Source organism: Chrysochloris asiatica, unplaced genomic scaffold (genome assembly GCF_000296735.1).
Source record: "Chrysochloris asiatica unplaced genomic scaffold, ChrAsi1.0 scaffold00132, whole genome shotgun sequence".
NCBI classification, from domain to species: domain Eukaryota; kingdom Metazoa; phylum Chordata; class Mammalia; order Afrosoricida; family Chrysochloridae; genus Chrysochloris; species Chrysochloris asiatica.
Window position 1 is genome coordinate 7943656 of NW_006408650.1, and position 16372 is coordinate 7960027.

The following is a 16372-nucleotide window of genomic DNA, read 5'->3' on the forward strand; positions in this document are numbered from 1 at the left end:
TGCGAACCTTAAGGTCAGCGGTTCGAAACTACCAGCCGCTCCGCGGGAGAAAGATGAGGCTTTCTACTCCCGTAAAGATTTACACCCTCGGAAATCCTGTACAGGGTCGCTATGGGTCGGAACCGACTCGACGGCACTTAACAACAACAACAAGGAGCTACCTTAGAAGGTAAAAAGAAACAAGAGATATTATAATATCTCATGTTACCCAGTCTATGTAAGGAACTCTGGTAGCGTAGTGGTTACAAATCGGGCTGCGAACCTTAAGGTCAGCGGTTCGAAACTATCAGCCGCTCCGCGGGAGAAAGATGAGGCTTTCTACTCCTGTAAAGATTTACACCCTCGGAAACCCTGTACAGGGTCGCTATGGGTCGGAACCAACTCGATGGCACTTAACAACAACAACCCAGTCTATCTTCAGTGTGATCATTTCAACAAGTAATAAGATTTTAAAAAATCATTAATGAGATAGTTTACATTTTTAACTTCTATGAAATCTTCAAAGTCCACTAAGAATTTTACATTTGCAGCGCATCTCAGTTTGGACTAGCCATATTTCAAAGGCTCAAAAGCCCCAGATGGCAAGTAGCTACTGTGCTGACCAGTGTAAATCTCAGGGCTCACTCTTAGCTCCCAACACATGTTCTCAAATCCTTGCTGCTTTTGCGGTTTGAAGCAGGTACGCATGACCATCGCACACGGGAAAAAGGAAGAGAACTTCAACCCAGGGACCTCAGAGCTCTGGCCTTGAGCCCAGGCAAATGTTCCCCGTGAACTACCACACTGCCACAGAGGGAACCTGGGTCTCAGGGAATCTACCCTGTCCATCTGCCCTTTTTCTAGAGTGGGCAGGATAGACTCCCTGAACACTGGCCAGGGATGGGCATGAGGGCATGGTCAGTCTAGCTTAGGGAAGCTGTGGCCACTTGAGGCAAAGGCTGGTTCAGCCAAGTCTAGCCCCCAGGGGAGCAAGAGTGGGTCTCAGGACCTGGAGGTGGGGGAGCTAGTCATCAGACTTCTAGCCCTGCCCATCACCTGCAAAGGGATGGCAGCAGGAGCCTGTGCTGGCCCGGACCCCCAATGCCTGCAAAGGTGTCTGAAGGATGCCCACCTGGGAGCCCTAGCTCCATACCCAGAAACCCTCTGCCCAATTCCAACTCATAAAGACCTACTCTGGAGAGTTTCTAGAGCTGTCATCTTTACAGAAGCTGACTGCTACTTCTCTCCCATGGAGTGGCTGGTGGGTTCAAACCCCTGACCTCCTGGTTAACAGCCAAGCACTTGACCACTGCACCACCAGGGCCCAACTGCCTGGATCCTTACAGGAAGCTGGTTCGGGCAGTCTGGACTTTGCACCCCTGAGATGGCCCTGATGTCACTTCTTCAAGCAAAACCCAACCCTGGGAGGGGAGAGAGCTAGGTTCTAAGACTCACTCTTGCTAGTTTAACAGGCCGAGCCTCAGCCTCCTAAGTAGAGAATGGGCTAACACCAGCCTCATGGGGTAATAGAGTGGTTGTTATTGCGGTAGTGAAGTGCTGGGGAGTCGGTTCCGACTCATAGTGACCCACGGAGCAACTGGTGGGTTTGAATCACCAGCCTGGCAGTTCAAACTGACCTTGTGATCCAGTGCATTATCCTGGACTCCAATAGGGTGATTTGTTGTTGTTGTTAAGTGCCATAGAGTCAATTCTGAGTCATAGCGACCCTGTATATAGGGTTTCTGAGGAGCAGCTGGTAAGCTTGAACCGCTGACCTTGCAGTTCAGTGCATTAACCCACTGAGCCACACCAGGACTTGGTTTGTATTAAATGAGAGAAGGCATGGTTATTACTCAGTATATGTTGCTAGACGGAGTCCAGGTGTGGCGCTGTAGGATCAGCACTGGACCATTAACCACAAGGTTAGTGGTGCAACCCACCAACCGCTCCTTGGAGACCCTATGTGAATCAGAACTGACTTGATGGCACTTCACAGCAAAGTTACCAAGCACAAATAACAGCCAACGTTTACTGAAAGCTTATTGGCAACTTACCAACTAGGGACAATCATACCTAACTTGCAAGGGTTACCATGGGGAAAATCAATGAAACCTCTATCTGTATCTTTATGGCATAGGGCTGGGCAACTAGTTGTTGTTGTTAAGTGCCGTTGAGTCGATTCTGACCCGTGGTGACCCTGTACAGGGTTTCCAAGGAGCACCTGGTGAGAAACTTGTGTTTCCTCCCGGGGTGGGTAGAGAAGGGGGTGCATATATCGCCTTATCTCAGCGCAGGAGGCGCAGAGAAACACCTATTTCCCGGATCTGGATCCCTAGTCCCCCTGACTGGACTCCTCCCCCTCTCTGCTGTCCCACATCCCCCAGGACCCATCCTGGGCAATATTCAGCGATGAGGAGTCTGGGACAGGGGAGAAAGACTCCTGATCTAGACACACCAGGGTCTAGGACACACCAGGTTGACAAGAAGCCCCTTCCTCCAGTCAAGAGAATCGTCACCAGAACTACTGATTATTCAGCAAGAGGAATGAGAGGCTGAGAACCAAGAGCTACTGTTAAGCCAAGGGAGAAACCTCCAGAAGCCCCACTGCTGTTGTATCCATGCCAACTCATAACAACCCTATAAAACAGAGCAGTTTGTCCTATAGGGTTATTTACAGTCTCAGAAACTCCCACGGGTCTGAGACTATAAATCTTTACAGGAGCAGACAGCCAGCTTCATCTTTCTCCCTCAGAGCAGCTGGTGGGTTGAAACCAACAACCCTTTGGTTAACAGGCCAACCATTAACACACTGTGCCATTAGGGGTCCTTACGAGAGGAAAGACTCCTCAATTCTAAAGAACAGGAACCAGCTCATGCCCATTTCAAACCAACACCGGATCTGCTTTTCCAACGCTCCGATTTGTTGTTAAGTATCGCTGAGTCCATTCTGACTTACAGCAACCCTGTATAGGGTTTTCAAGAAGTGGCTGGTGGGTTTAAACTGTTGACCTTGGGTTTTGCAGTCCAGTGTTGATCCTACAGCACCACACCAGTCTCTGAGAAATGGTCCTCCCTCCTTGGGAAAGAAGTTGGCAGGATGCCAGCTAACTGTGCTCATTCACCCCTCAAACCTGCCATCTGGGGTGTCTGCAGGGTCTCTATCTCTAGATTATAGTTAGGTCTGGTGGGAACCCATCTCAAATTTACGCACTTGCCCGCGTCCACACATCATCTCACCCAACAACCCTGCAGGGCTGGTACTTGTGTGCCCATTTCACAGAGGTGGAAGCTGAGGTTTGACGAGAACAATGAATTTGCCTAAGCTTCCAGAACCAGTGAGTGGCAAAGCTGGGCTTCACACACTGACCTGGCTGGTCCCAAAGCCCAGAGTTATGGTCGTCTAAGAAAGATGCACTGTGGGTTAATGTGCTGGACTGCAAAATCCGTTTGAACCACAAGACCGGCGGCTCAAGCTCACCAGCCACTCCTCAGAAACCTTACACAGAGTCCCTATGGGTCGGAATCAACTTGATGGCACTTAACAAGAAAGATCCTAAATCGGAAGCTGCTTGTAGGCAAGAAACAGGAGTGGGTAGGTTCCATCTGGAATATTCTATCTGGAATTCCTGTCTCTGGGTGTGCTTGAGGAGCAAGCAGGTCCAGGTATGCTGGACTGAGGTCAATTAGGACAAAGGTCCCTTGACAGTTGTTTTGCATTCATTCATTCCTTCCTTCCTTCTTTCAAAAAACACTGCTGTGGCACCTCCCTAGCCTAGGCATGTTGCAGTGCAAAGCTATAAACACGGATAAGCTTCAGCTGTTGCCCTTGGGACATGGAGTGGAGAAGGGTCATGAACTGATGATAATAATACAGCCAGTTCAGAGTCTCAAAAGACATAAAGGCAGAGAATAGGAGGAGCTGGTGAGAGAAGAGCTGACCCTTCAGGGATCCAGTGAAAACTCCGTTGGGAGGGGAGTGGACTGAGAGAAAGGTTCCCAGGCAGAGGAGTATCCGCACCAACGCTCAGAGGCTGAGAACATGGCACGCCCGAGGGAAACACGGACCCTCAGTTGGATTTGATGGGAACAGGGGACACACATGGAGGCAGTAGTAAGAGGAGGCACCGTGAAAGGCCTTGTAACGACACATACAATCATTCAACAACAGCGTGGCCCACAGCTGATCTGGCTGGACGGGAGAGGCAGATCCAGTGTTACAGGCCTCCTGGGTAGCTGTGTACAATCACTGTGAAGTAAGTGTGGGCCCAGATAATAACACACAGTGAACATGGCCTGAGTCAGCGCTGAGTGCTGGCGCAGAGCTACTTGCTTTACAAACATCCTCACATGAGGCCAGGGACCCCAAGAAGGTGCTGTTCATCACTCAGAACTTACACAAGAGGAAATGGAGGCTGACAGAGGTTAGGTAACATGGCTCAACGTAGCCCTGCTGGGACAGATAGCTGGCTACGACCTGCCTGGCTGCCACTGTGGGCTGATCCTGTGAGTGGTGGGGAGTAGGGGGAGGCTCTGCACAGGGCAGTGCCACAGTGGAGCTGAGTAGGGAGTTGCTGGCTCTCAGCCAGTGCCATAGGCAGACAAAGACAGGCCACCTCTGTCACATCGCCTCCCCTGTGCTTTCCAGAAGGATGTTTCCCATGTCCACCACACCCTGCAGGTGTAGACCTTTTTTACCTGAGAGCTAATAAAGAGGCTATAACAGCCCCTACACTGTAGGATAAAGGAGCTCTGGTAGCGCAGTGGTTACGAATTGGGCTGCTAACCTCAAGGTCGGCAGTTCGAAACTGCCAACTGTTCCGCGGGAAAAAGATGAGGCTTTCTGCTCCCGTAAAGATTTACAGCTTCAGAAACCCTTTGCAGGGTCACTGTGAGTCGGAACCGACTCCATGGTACTTAACAACAACAACAACACTGTAGGATAAGCACTGGACTGCTAACCTCAAGGTCGGCAGTTCAAACCCACCAGCTGCTCCTTAGAAACCCTATATAGGGTTGCTGAGTCGGAACCAACTCCACAGCACTTAACACCCACAGAACGAGGCAAACAAAGGAGCTCTGGTGGAGGGGGTTATGGCTGCTAACCGAAAGGTCAGCAGTTCCAATCCGCTGACACTTTCGCAGGGAGAAAAGATGAGGCTTTCTGTTCCTCTAAAGATTTACAGCTTCAGAAACCCTATACAAAGTCCCTAAGAGTCGCGACAGACTCAATGGCACACAACCACCACCACCACGTAAACAAACTCAGGCTAAAACAAATGAGATGCTTCATAAAAGATAGGGCTGCCTTTTAGGAAAAAAAAGAATGACTCATATAATCTTTATTGACACTTTTTTTTTTTTTACAACAACAAAGAGGTGAGCCACCTCTTCTGGGACCTACTTGATGATGGCAGTTGTCTGCTAGAGGGACTTAACAGTGTTGAGTGGCCAGGTGGAAGGAGCTGGTGGCACACAGCTGGGACTGGATTGCCCTGGGCATAAAAGAGCTCTAGTACTTGGCAACATTTGAAAACTCCTAGAGAAGACAGACTTGATGGAGTCCCATTTTATAAGTGGGGGGGGAGAGGGGACGAGCTGACAGAGATCCTGTGACTTGCGTGTTGAGCTCCTGTGACTTGCGTGTTGAGCTTAAACAGGCTGGCAGTGTACCGAGGTCTCACGACAGGTGGTCGATTTTCTTCTCTTAACCTAGTAGACTACCTGAGTGGTACATAGCCAGGGTGGGGGTGGGGGGATGCAATTCTGTGCTCTTCCCTAGAACAGCCCATGGAGCAGGAAGCCCACATGCTGCCTTTTCAGTTGGCGGTGAGTGTGGGTGTTAACGACAAACCTCCACGCACCCAGTAGCAGCAAAACCAAAAGGACAAAGGAAGAGCTGAACACGACTGTAACTTGGGGTGGGGTGGGGGGAAGTGCAGCATTTGTGTGGGTGCCAAAGTCCAAAAAGAAAAAGAGGGGTGGGGTGGCAAATCGATGTCTTAGCACAAAGTTCAAATTGGAGTCTGCCTGGGACCACAGGTCACTGGTTCCCAACTCCCAGGTGTCAACCTGCAGGGGTGCTCTGGCCCTTCCCCCCCACCCCCCAGCCAATGCCAGCTTGGCACAGGCAGGAAGTGAGAGCCTGGCAGCCCGGGCATTCCGGCACCAAGCTCTGGCTGGACAGGGCTCCCGATGACCTCACTTCACTTCCACCAACCAGTTGGTCCTCTCTGGTTCCACCTTGCACCTTGATTGTGAAGTCTGTGTCCTTTCTCTGTCCAGGAAGCTCCCTGCTAACACTGTGGGCACATGAGCCACACGCAGCCACCAGAAAGAGTTGGTGCAAGCTAAACAGGCCCTGCTGCCAGTCTGCACCCCAAGGCCTCCCTCTTCACTCCCTTGGGTCCTGTTTTGCCAGCTGCCCCTCCGGCCGCTGGTCCAAACAGGGATGAACAAAACATGATAAATGCCAAACACAGGCGAAATGCCGTCGGCCGTCTTGCTTGTTGCTTGCTGTCCACCGACTGGAAGCCAGGCACAGACAAGCCTACTAGTCTACGGGGACGCAGCGCGCCACTTTCTGGCTTTTTACCAACGGCCGCCATCCCCCTCCCCTCCAGCCATCTTTCTCCTCCTCCTCCTCCTCCACCTCCTTCCCGCTTCCTGATACAAGCTAGCGCTTACTCCTCACATTCCTAAGGACCATAAATCCTCCTTGGGGGGCGGAACAACCCCCCCCCCCGCCGCCCTGACGCCTCCGTGCCTCCTCCCCGCTTTGGGACGTGGGGCTTCCTCTCTCCTCCTTAGGAGACACAACGGACTTGAGGAGGATGAAGTCCGCCACGCTTAGTTAATGATACACACCGGCAGGCTGGCGGGAGGCGGGGTTCTGCGTGCGACCCCTCCCCGCCTAGCCTCCGGGATGTATCTCACACAGAAAGGAGATTGTTACTCCTCTGGCTTGGAAGTAGGCGCCGCGCTCAGCGTCACCCCAGTTTCAGTTAACAGCCATAAGGGCCGGGGAGGAAGCTGGCGATTTCTGGGGCAAGGGAGCCTTCTCCACCAGCCGAACTGCGAGCTGGGGGTGGGGTGACCGAGGAGAAGGGCCTGGGGAAGGCGGGGATTCCCCCATAACTAATTGGGTTCCAAGGGACGGAAACAGACGCCCCTGAGCTCCCTCCCCATTCCTCTCTAAGAGCTAAAGGACAAGAGATGCAGGCGGCCAAGGCACTCAGGGGTCTAGTTCAGCCTGGGGAGGGGGCTGGGAGGTCGCGGGAGGCTACCCCAAAGTCTGCCTAAGAACTGACAAGGAGACGGAGCGGCGATCCCAAGGTCTCCCCCATGCCGCCAGTTTCAGAAAGACAAGGGCGGGCGCGGGGCTGCGCAGGCTCTGGGTGCCGGATCTCCCCACCGGTCCCCGTCCCAGGCTGGCCGCACCTACCTGCTGCTCCGTTTGGCTCTTCTCGGCCTCGCGAGGCTCACTCTCGCCACCATCCCCCGGCGCCTCGGTAGCGGCCGCCGCCTCGGCCGGCCCGGATCTCTCCGGGGCGCGCAGCAGCTCCTCGCGCACCGGGACGCCCAACTTCTGCAGCTGTTCGTCCGTGTCCGGGTCGACCACCAGCAGACGCACGGAGTTGAGAGCGGAGCGGATACGGTTCACCACCTGCTGGTGGGTCTCCTTCTCCACGTTCTCGCCGTTCACCTCCACCAGCCGGTCCCCGGCCAGCAACCCCGCCTTCTCAGCCGGCGAGCCGGGCTCCACAAGTCGGATGAACTGACCCACCTTGCCCTTCTCCCCATGCAGGTGAAAGCCGTAGCCGTTTGGGCCCTTCTCCAGGCAGCAGAGCCGGGGCAGGGGTGCCCCGGTTGCCGTGGCTGCGCTCATGTCGCTCCGCGTCGGCTCAGCGGCGCCACGCGGGTTCCCGTCGAGGCCAGAAACAGGGACGGACAGCCCTTCTCCCGCCTTGCGGAGCCGGGAGCGCGGTGGGAATCCCTGCGTCTGCACAGGCGGAGCGAGCAGGTGTCCCAGGGACAACGACGGGCGCGTACGCAAAGAGACCGAAGAAGCGCGCAGACCAGTCCCCGCCCTCGAGATGACTGCGCGTTCCAGAACCGGCTCCGGCCCCTTATCCGGGGGCGGGGCTGCGCATGGGTGTGGGCCGTGAAGGGCCAATCAGGGCCTGAGGGCGGGGCGCTCGGGCCTGGTGAACGCCGTAGACCAATAGGAACGTGGGGAGGTGGGGCCTGCGTTCGGCCTAGTGCCCCGCGACGGGCAAAGAAAGAGTCTCAGGAAGTGGAAGTGTTTGTTACCAAGTGGCCCGAGTGGCGCGGTAGGGCGGGGACCTGGCGAGTTCCCGGCACTAGGCGAAGAGGCCCATATAGGCTCCGTCCTGGTTTCCCTCACCTGCGATGGGGATGGAGGAGACCCAGCTCTCCGGGAAAGGACCCTTTAGCCAAAATCCTTGTGCAGCTACTTTGAGTGGAGGGGTGAACCCCCTCACTGTTGCCAGGGAAACCGTTCAGCTCCTGGGCGCCAAGGTTCCAGCGGCCTTCCGGATAAGACCTGAGACTAGCTCTGAGCCAATAGATGTTTGAATCACGATATTTTCTCTTCGTCGAAGTCACTTTCCTGTGCTGACTCATAACGACCCTGTATAGGGGTTTCCTAGAGCAACTGGTGGTTTTGAACCACCAACCTTGTAGTTAGCAGTCCAGGGCTGACCCTACAGCGCCACAGCAGGACTCCTGTGTTCTTGTTCTTGTTGTTAAGTGCCACAGAGTTGGTACTGAATCATAGCGATTCTATCTATATAGGGTTTCCGAGGAGCAGCTGGTGAGCTTGGACCGCTGACCTTGTTCAAAACGATCTGATCTTACAGTCCGGCACATTAACCCACTGCACCACACTAGGACTCCAGGACCTGCTTATATAGGGGAACGTGCTCTGCATAACCCAAACCTCCTTGGGGCAGCTCACTGAAGACAAACCACTATGGTGATGGCATCAGCGTTTGGCTAGGGAAGTGAGCTGAGGAGAGACAGAACAAAGATAACCTACCTCTGAATTCTCTCCACAGAGAAAAATCTGGCTTTTCTCAGCAGAGAAAAAACAAAACCAAACCAAAAAATGGATTCAGACTACAAAACAAGCCTTCTTCCAGCTCCCTCCTGCTAGGTTAGGCTAGTCACAGGCTCTGTTAAGGGTGAGCTGAGCAATTGGGGAAACTGAAGGATGAACACTGATTTTGGCCTCCAGGGTGGGTCCGTGAAGGAGCCCTACTGATACTGTGGGTTAGGCATTGGGCTGCTAGCCACAAGGTTTGTTGTTAAGTGCCTTTGAGTCCATTCAGACTCATAGCCACCCTGTACAGGCTTCCCAAGGAACAACTGGTGGACTTGAACTGCCAGCCTTGAGGTTCACAATCCAGTGCTGATCCTACAGCGCCACATCAGGACTCTTCAAGGTTAGTGGTTCAAAATCACCAGCTGTTCTTCAGGAGAAAGATGAGGTGGGAGAACTCCATAAAGGTTTATAGTCTTGGAAACCCTATACTGACTCACTATGAATGCAAATTGCCTAGATGGCACTGGACTTGTTTTTGGGGTTGGAAGGTCCCCTGGGTGGTACAAATGATTTGTCCTTGGCTATTAACCTGACAAGGAGCTCTGGTAGCGTAGTGGTTATGAAGTGGGCTGTGAACCAGAAGGCCAGCAGTTTGAAACTACCAGCTGTTCCACGGGAGAAAGATGAGGCTTTCTGCTCCCGTAAAGATTTACAGCCTTGGAAACCCTATTACAGGGTGGCTATGCGTCGGAACTGACTCCACAGCACATCACCACCACCACCACCACCGACCTAAACAGAGTCCTGGTGTGGTGCTGTAGGATAAGTAGTAAAGTGCTAACCACAAAGTTGACTATTGAAATCCACTAGAACCAACATCTATAAGAAGTTGCTCCTTGGAAACCCTTTATATAGGAGTCACCATTAGTTGGAAATAACACTTAACAATAACAACACTAACCTAATTAACCCACATGTTTTGTCCATTTGTCATAATGGGGTGACTTGTTTGTTGCTGTGATTCTGGCAGTTGTGCCACAGGTGTTCCAAATACCATCAGGGTTAGCCGTGGTGGACAGGTTTCAGCAGAACTTCCGGACTAAGAACAGACTAGGAAAAAGGAATAAGTGGTCAACTTCTAAGGGCTTAGCTCCTAAACCCACTGTGCATAGCAGTGGAACGTTGTCTGACATAATGCCAGAAACTGAGCCCCTCAGGTTGGAAGGCACTCAAAATAAAACTAAGGAAGAGCTGCCTCCTAAACGTAGTGGCAAGAGTAGAGCAAAGCTTTTGGGAGGAGACAGATTCATCTTTCCCCTGCAGAGGGGCTGATGCGTTTGAACTACCAACCTTGCGATCAGCAGTCTGGTCCACCAGGGCTCCTATCTGAGGCATTAGTGGGTTGAAATAGACAGGTATTGGACATTTTTAATCGGACAATCATATGGTTTACTATGCAGGTAAAACAAATTCAAGAGGGTCGATGTTGCATTCATTTTCATAAAGAACATTTCAAGATAGGATAATATATATATATACCTACAGGGAAGACCAATTAGTACAACTATTATTCAATTTTACGCACCAACCACCAAAACCAACGATGAATAAATTGAAGAATTCTACCAATGTCTTCAATCTGAATTGATAAAATATGCAAACAAAATATATTGATAACTACTGGTGATTGAAATGCGAAAGTTGGAAACAAAGGGCAATAGACAGTAGTTGGAAAATGTGGCCTTGGTGATAGAAGCTAGAGATCACATGATAGAATTTTGTAAGACCAGTGAGATTTATTACTCATTGCAATATCTTTTTTTGGACGACATAAACGGCAACCATACCCATGGACCTTACCAGGTGGAATACACAGGAATCAAATTGACTACATCTGTGGAAAGAGATAAGGGAGGAAGCTCAGTATCATCAGCCAAAACAAGGTTAAGGACCGAATGTGGAAGGACCATCAATTGCTCATATGTAAGTTCAGGCTGAAGCTGAAGAAAATGAAAACAAGCCCACAAGAACCAAGAAATGACCTTGAATGTATCTCACCTGAATTTAGAGACCATCAAGAACAGATTTGATACATTAGAGGCTAATGACCGAAGACCAGAAGAGCTACAGTGTATTAAGGACATCATATAGAAAGAAAGCAAATGGTCATTAAAAAGACAGGAAAGAAAGAAAAGATCTAAGTGGATGTCAGAAGAGACTCTGAAACTTGAACATAAAGAAACTAAAACACTGGAAGAAATGAGGAAATGAAAGAGCTGAACAGAAAAATTTAAAAGACAAAGTCAAGTACTATAATGAAATGTACCAAGACCTGGAGTTAGAAAACCAAAAGGGAAGCTCAGCATTTCTCAAGCTGAAAGAACTGGAGAAAAAATTCAAGCCTCAATTTGCCATATTGAAGGATTCTATGGGTGAATATTGAAGGATCTAGGAAGCATCCAAAGAAGATGAAAGGAATACACAGAATTACTGGACACACACACACATACAAAATTGGTTGATGTGTAACCATTTCATGCATATGATCATGAACCGATGGTACTGAAGGAAGAAGTCCTAGCTGCACTGAAGGCATTGGTAAAAAACAAGGCTCCAGGAATTGACAAAATTCAAAGAGAAATATTTCAACAAACTGATGCATTGCTGGAGGTGCTCATTTACCTGTGCCAAGAAATTTGGAAGACAGCTACAAGGCCTACCAACTGGTTGAGATTCATATTTGTGCCAAGTCCCAAGAAAGGTGACCCAATGGATTGTGGAAACCATTCAACAATGCCATTAATATCACGAGTAAAATTTTGCTGAAGATAATTTAAAAATGGTTGCAATAATACATTAATAGGTAGCAGTCAGAAATTCCAGCTGGATTCAGAAAAAGATGTGGAACTAGGGATATCATTGTTGACGTCAGATGAATCTTAGCTGAAAGCAGAGAATATCCAAAAGATGTTTACTTATGCTTTATTGATTATGCAAAGGCACTCGGGTGTGTGGATCATGACAAGCTATGGACAACATTGTGGAGAATGGGTATTCCAGAATACTTAATTATGCTCATGGGGAACGTGTACGTAAACCAAAAGGCAGTTGTTCAAACAGAACAAGGGGTACGGAATGGTTTAAAATCAGGAAAGATGTGTGACAGGATTGTATGTTTCCACCATACTTATTCAATCTGTATGCTGAACAAATAATCTGAGAAACTAGATTATATGAAGAAGAATGTGGCATTAGAATTGGGAGACGACTTATAAACAATTTCTAATATGTAGGTGACACAACCTTGTTTGTTGGATTGAAGAAAACTTGAAATACTTACTGATGATGATCAAAGAGTACAACCTTTAATACAGGTTGCACCTCAGTATAAAGAAAATTATAATCCTCACAACTTGTCCAATAAACAACTTCATGAGAAATGGAGAAAAGATTGAAGTTGTCAAAGACTTCATTTTGCTTGGATCTACAATCAACACTCATGGAAGCAGCAGTCAAGAAATCAAATGGTGTATTGCATTAGCAAATCTGCTGCAAAAGACCTCTTTAAAGTGTTAAATAGCAAAGATGTCACTTTGTGGACTAAGGTGTGCCTGACTCAAGCCATGGTAATTTCAATCACTTCATATGCATGTGAAAATTGGACCTGAATAAAGAAGACCATAGAAGAATCAATGCATTGGCATTATGGTCTTGGGTACCATGGACTGCCAGAAGAACAAATAAATCTGTGTTGGAAGAAGTACAGCATGAATGCTCCTTAGAACCATACATGGTGAGACTTTGTCTCTCATGTTGTCAGAAGGGACCGATCCCTGGAAAAGGGCATTATGCTTGGTAAAGTGGAGGGTCCGTAAAAAAGAGGAAGACCTCAACGAGATGAATTGACACAATGGCAACAACAGGGTGCAAACACAACAATAACTGTGAGGATGGTGCAAGAGCAGCCAGAGTTTCATTCTGTTGTGCATTGGAACTCACTCGACGGCAACAAACAACAATGATGCATAAAATACTGAACGATGCAGGAAGCATCAAAGGAAGATGGAAGGAATATACAGTCATTGTACCAAAAAGAATTGGTTGACGTTCAGCCATTTCAGGTGGCAACATGATCTAGAACTGATAGTATTCCAGGAAGAAGTCCAAGACAAGGCTCCAGAGATTGATGGACTACCACTTGAAATGTTTGAACAGATGTATGCAGCACTGGAAACACTCACTAGTTTATGCCAAGAAATTTGAAAGCCAGGCTAACTACCTGACCAACTGACTGGAAGAGAACCCTATCTGTGCCCATTCCAAAGAAACGTGACCCAACAGAAGTGGAAATTACTGAGAGTTATCATCAATACCACGTGCAAGTAAAATTTGCTGAAGATAATGAAAACACAGTTGCAGCAGCACTTTGACAAGAATCTGCCAGAAATTCAAGCTGGATTCAGAAGAGGATGTGAAATGAGGGATATCATTGCTGACGTCAGATGGCTGTTGGCTGAAAGATGTTTACTTGTGTTTTATTAACTATGCAAAGGCATTTGACTGTGGGGATCATAACAAATGATGGATAACATTTCAAACAAGGAGAATTCCAGAACACTGCATTCTACTCATGCAGAACCTGCTCAAAGATTAAGAGGCAGCTGTTTGAACAGAACAAGGGGATACTGAATGGTTTAAATTCAGGATAGATGTGCGTCAGCGTCAGGATTGTATCCTTTTCACCACCACTTGCTCAATCTGTATGCTGAGCAAATAATCTGAGAAACTGGACTGTTGTTGTTGTTGTAATGTGCCTTGGAGTCGGTTCCAACTCATAGCAACCCTGTACAGGGTTTCCAAGGCTATAAATCTTTACAGGAGCAGAAAGCCTCATCTTTCTCCCGCGGAACAGCTGGTAGTTTCAAACTGCTGACCTTAAGGTTCGCAGTCCGATTCGTAACCACTACGCTACCAGAGCTTCTTCATATAGTCCAGCTTCTCTGGACTATATGAAGAAAAACACAGGATCAGGATTGGAGGATCATTAACAACCTACAATATGTAGATGACACAACCTTGCTTGCTGAAAGTGAACTGGACTTGAAATATATTTGCTGATGAAGATAAAAAATACAGCCTTTAGTATGGATGACATCTCAATGTAAAGAAAACTAAAATCCTCACAATTGAACCAGTGAACAACATTATGATAAATGGGGAGGAAAGATTGAAGTTGTCAAGGATTTCGTTTTACTTGGATCCACAGCCCATGGAAGGAGCACTCAAGAAATCATGCACCCTCTGCATACAGGGTAGACAGGGACCGGCAGATTAGACACTGGTTACCTAAAATGAGGGGGCGATAAAGGCACAAAGTAACTGGCTTACAAGGTTTCAAGGGGGAGTTGAATTTAAGGGTGTGCAGGGGAAGACAAGAGTTCCCACTGAATAGTTTTCATCTTGTCTAGACAGGTCTGGTGAAAAGAGATGGGGATAAGATTCTTATGATTCAGTAGTAATTGTTACCATGACTAATTGAGACTGTCACAACCATACAGGTAGAAGTTTTGTAAAAAAAAACAGGGAAGTAGTTAATCTTACAGGACCATCAAAGGAGAAGAGCACAAGCAGAAGGTGGGACCCTATCCAGAAAAGCAGCAACACCAGAGATGGAGGCAGAGATGATGACATGGAGACAGGGAGCCAGCTGAAGACGCTAGATTCATGGAAAGAGAGGGACTGGGTGCTGGCAGCCAGGAGGCAGACTTGCAGAATGTGTCCTTTGGTTGTTTAAATTATTATATATTCCTGAGTGTGTTTGTGTACATCTCCCACCTGCCCGCCCCCTAAAAAAACCAAAATAAACAGAGGGAATGGAAGCAAATACTGTTGAATTATGATGCATGGAGGAGATTGTAATTATTGTATAAAGCCGATGTTCTCCCATGTAAACTATCACTCAGTTCACATTGGGAAAATCTTCTGCAAAAGACCTCTTTAAAGTATTAAAGACCAAAGATATCACATTTGAGGACCTGACCCAAGCCATAGGATTTTCAATAGCCACATATGCATGTGCAAGCTGAACAATGAATAAGAAAGACAGAAGAATGTATGCATTTGAATTATGGTGTTGGTGAAGATTTTTGACTATACCATGGATTCCAGAAGAACAAATCAATCTATCTTGGAAGAAGTACAGTCAGAATGTCCCTGGACGTAAGGGTGGTGAGACTTCATCTCATGTACTTTGGACATATTATCAGGTGGGATCAGTTCCTGGAGAAGAACATCATGCTTAGTAGAGGGTCAGAGAAAAAGATGACCCATAATGAGATGGATGACACAGTAGCTGGTAACAGGAGGCTCAAACTAGTTTTGTAACATAAAGCGGGGAGTTGCTAACATTCCAGGAGCAGAGAACCCTAGGAGAAGAGCATGAGCAGAAGGTGGGACACTAACCAGAGAAGCAGTGACACCAGAAATGGAGGCAGAGGCAATGGCATGGAGAAATAGAGCAGCTGAGGACTCTAGACTCATGGAAAGAAAAAGCCTGAGTGCTGGTGGCCAGGAGGCAGGCTTGCAGAATGTGCCCTCGGGTTGTTTACATAATTATATTTCCCTGAGTGTTTTAGTATGCATCAAAACACACACACAAAAACAGAGGGAATAGAAGCAAATACTGTTGATGCATGGAGGGGATTGTAATCATTGTAATGAAATGAAATACGCTAGGATGAGTGCAAAACCGGTGTTCTCCCATGCAAACAATCACTCAATTCACAAAGCTTTCTAAAAACACTAAACAGTAAGCTCAAACTGTTTAGTTGTGAGGATGGTGCATGACTGGACAGATTTCGTTCTGTTTGTTATGCGTAGTCTCGCTATTAAGTGACTCAAAGTCACATAGCAACAATAACAATACTAACTAAAGGCCGGTAGTTCGAACCCATCCAGCAGTACTTTAGAAGAAAGGCCTAGAAATGTACTTCTGTAAAGGATGTTGTTGTGTTGTGTAGAGTCAATTCTGCTCATAGCAACTTTATAAGACAGAGTAGAACTGCTCTGTAGTGTTTCCTAAATAGTAACCTTTATAGGACCAGATCACCAGGTTTTTTTCTCTTATGGGGTGGCTGCTGATTTCAAACCAACCCTTTGGTTAGCGGCCCAGCAATGTAATATGCCAACAGGTATCTTTCTGTATAAAGAAGCAAACCCTATGGAGTAGTTCTACCCCATAACATGAGGAGGCACCATGAGTTGAAACAGAGACCACAGCACCCGCTTGGCTGGTTGGTTGGTTGGTTGGTTGGCTGGTTGGTTGGTTGG

General features: G+C 48.2%; 1 protein-coding gene across 1 annotated transcript in view; it reads right to left on the reverse strand.

The window, feature by feature from the left end:
* Window positions 1-7882, reverse strand: part of SLC9A3R1 (solute carrier family 9, subfamily A (NHE3, cation proton antiporter 3), member 3 regulator 1) — an 18606-nt gene extending 10724 nt beyond the window's left edge. Inside the window, exon 1 of the mRNA XM_006869599.1 lies at window positions 7421-7882. Coding sequence (XP_006869661.1) covers window positions 7421-7864 — 444 coding nt within the window. The 5' untranslated portion in view covers window positions 7865-7882. The remainder of the gene's footprint in view (window positions 1-7420) is intronic.
* Between the last annotated feature and the right edge of the window lie 8490 nt (window positions 7883-16372).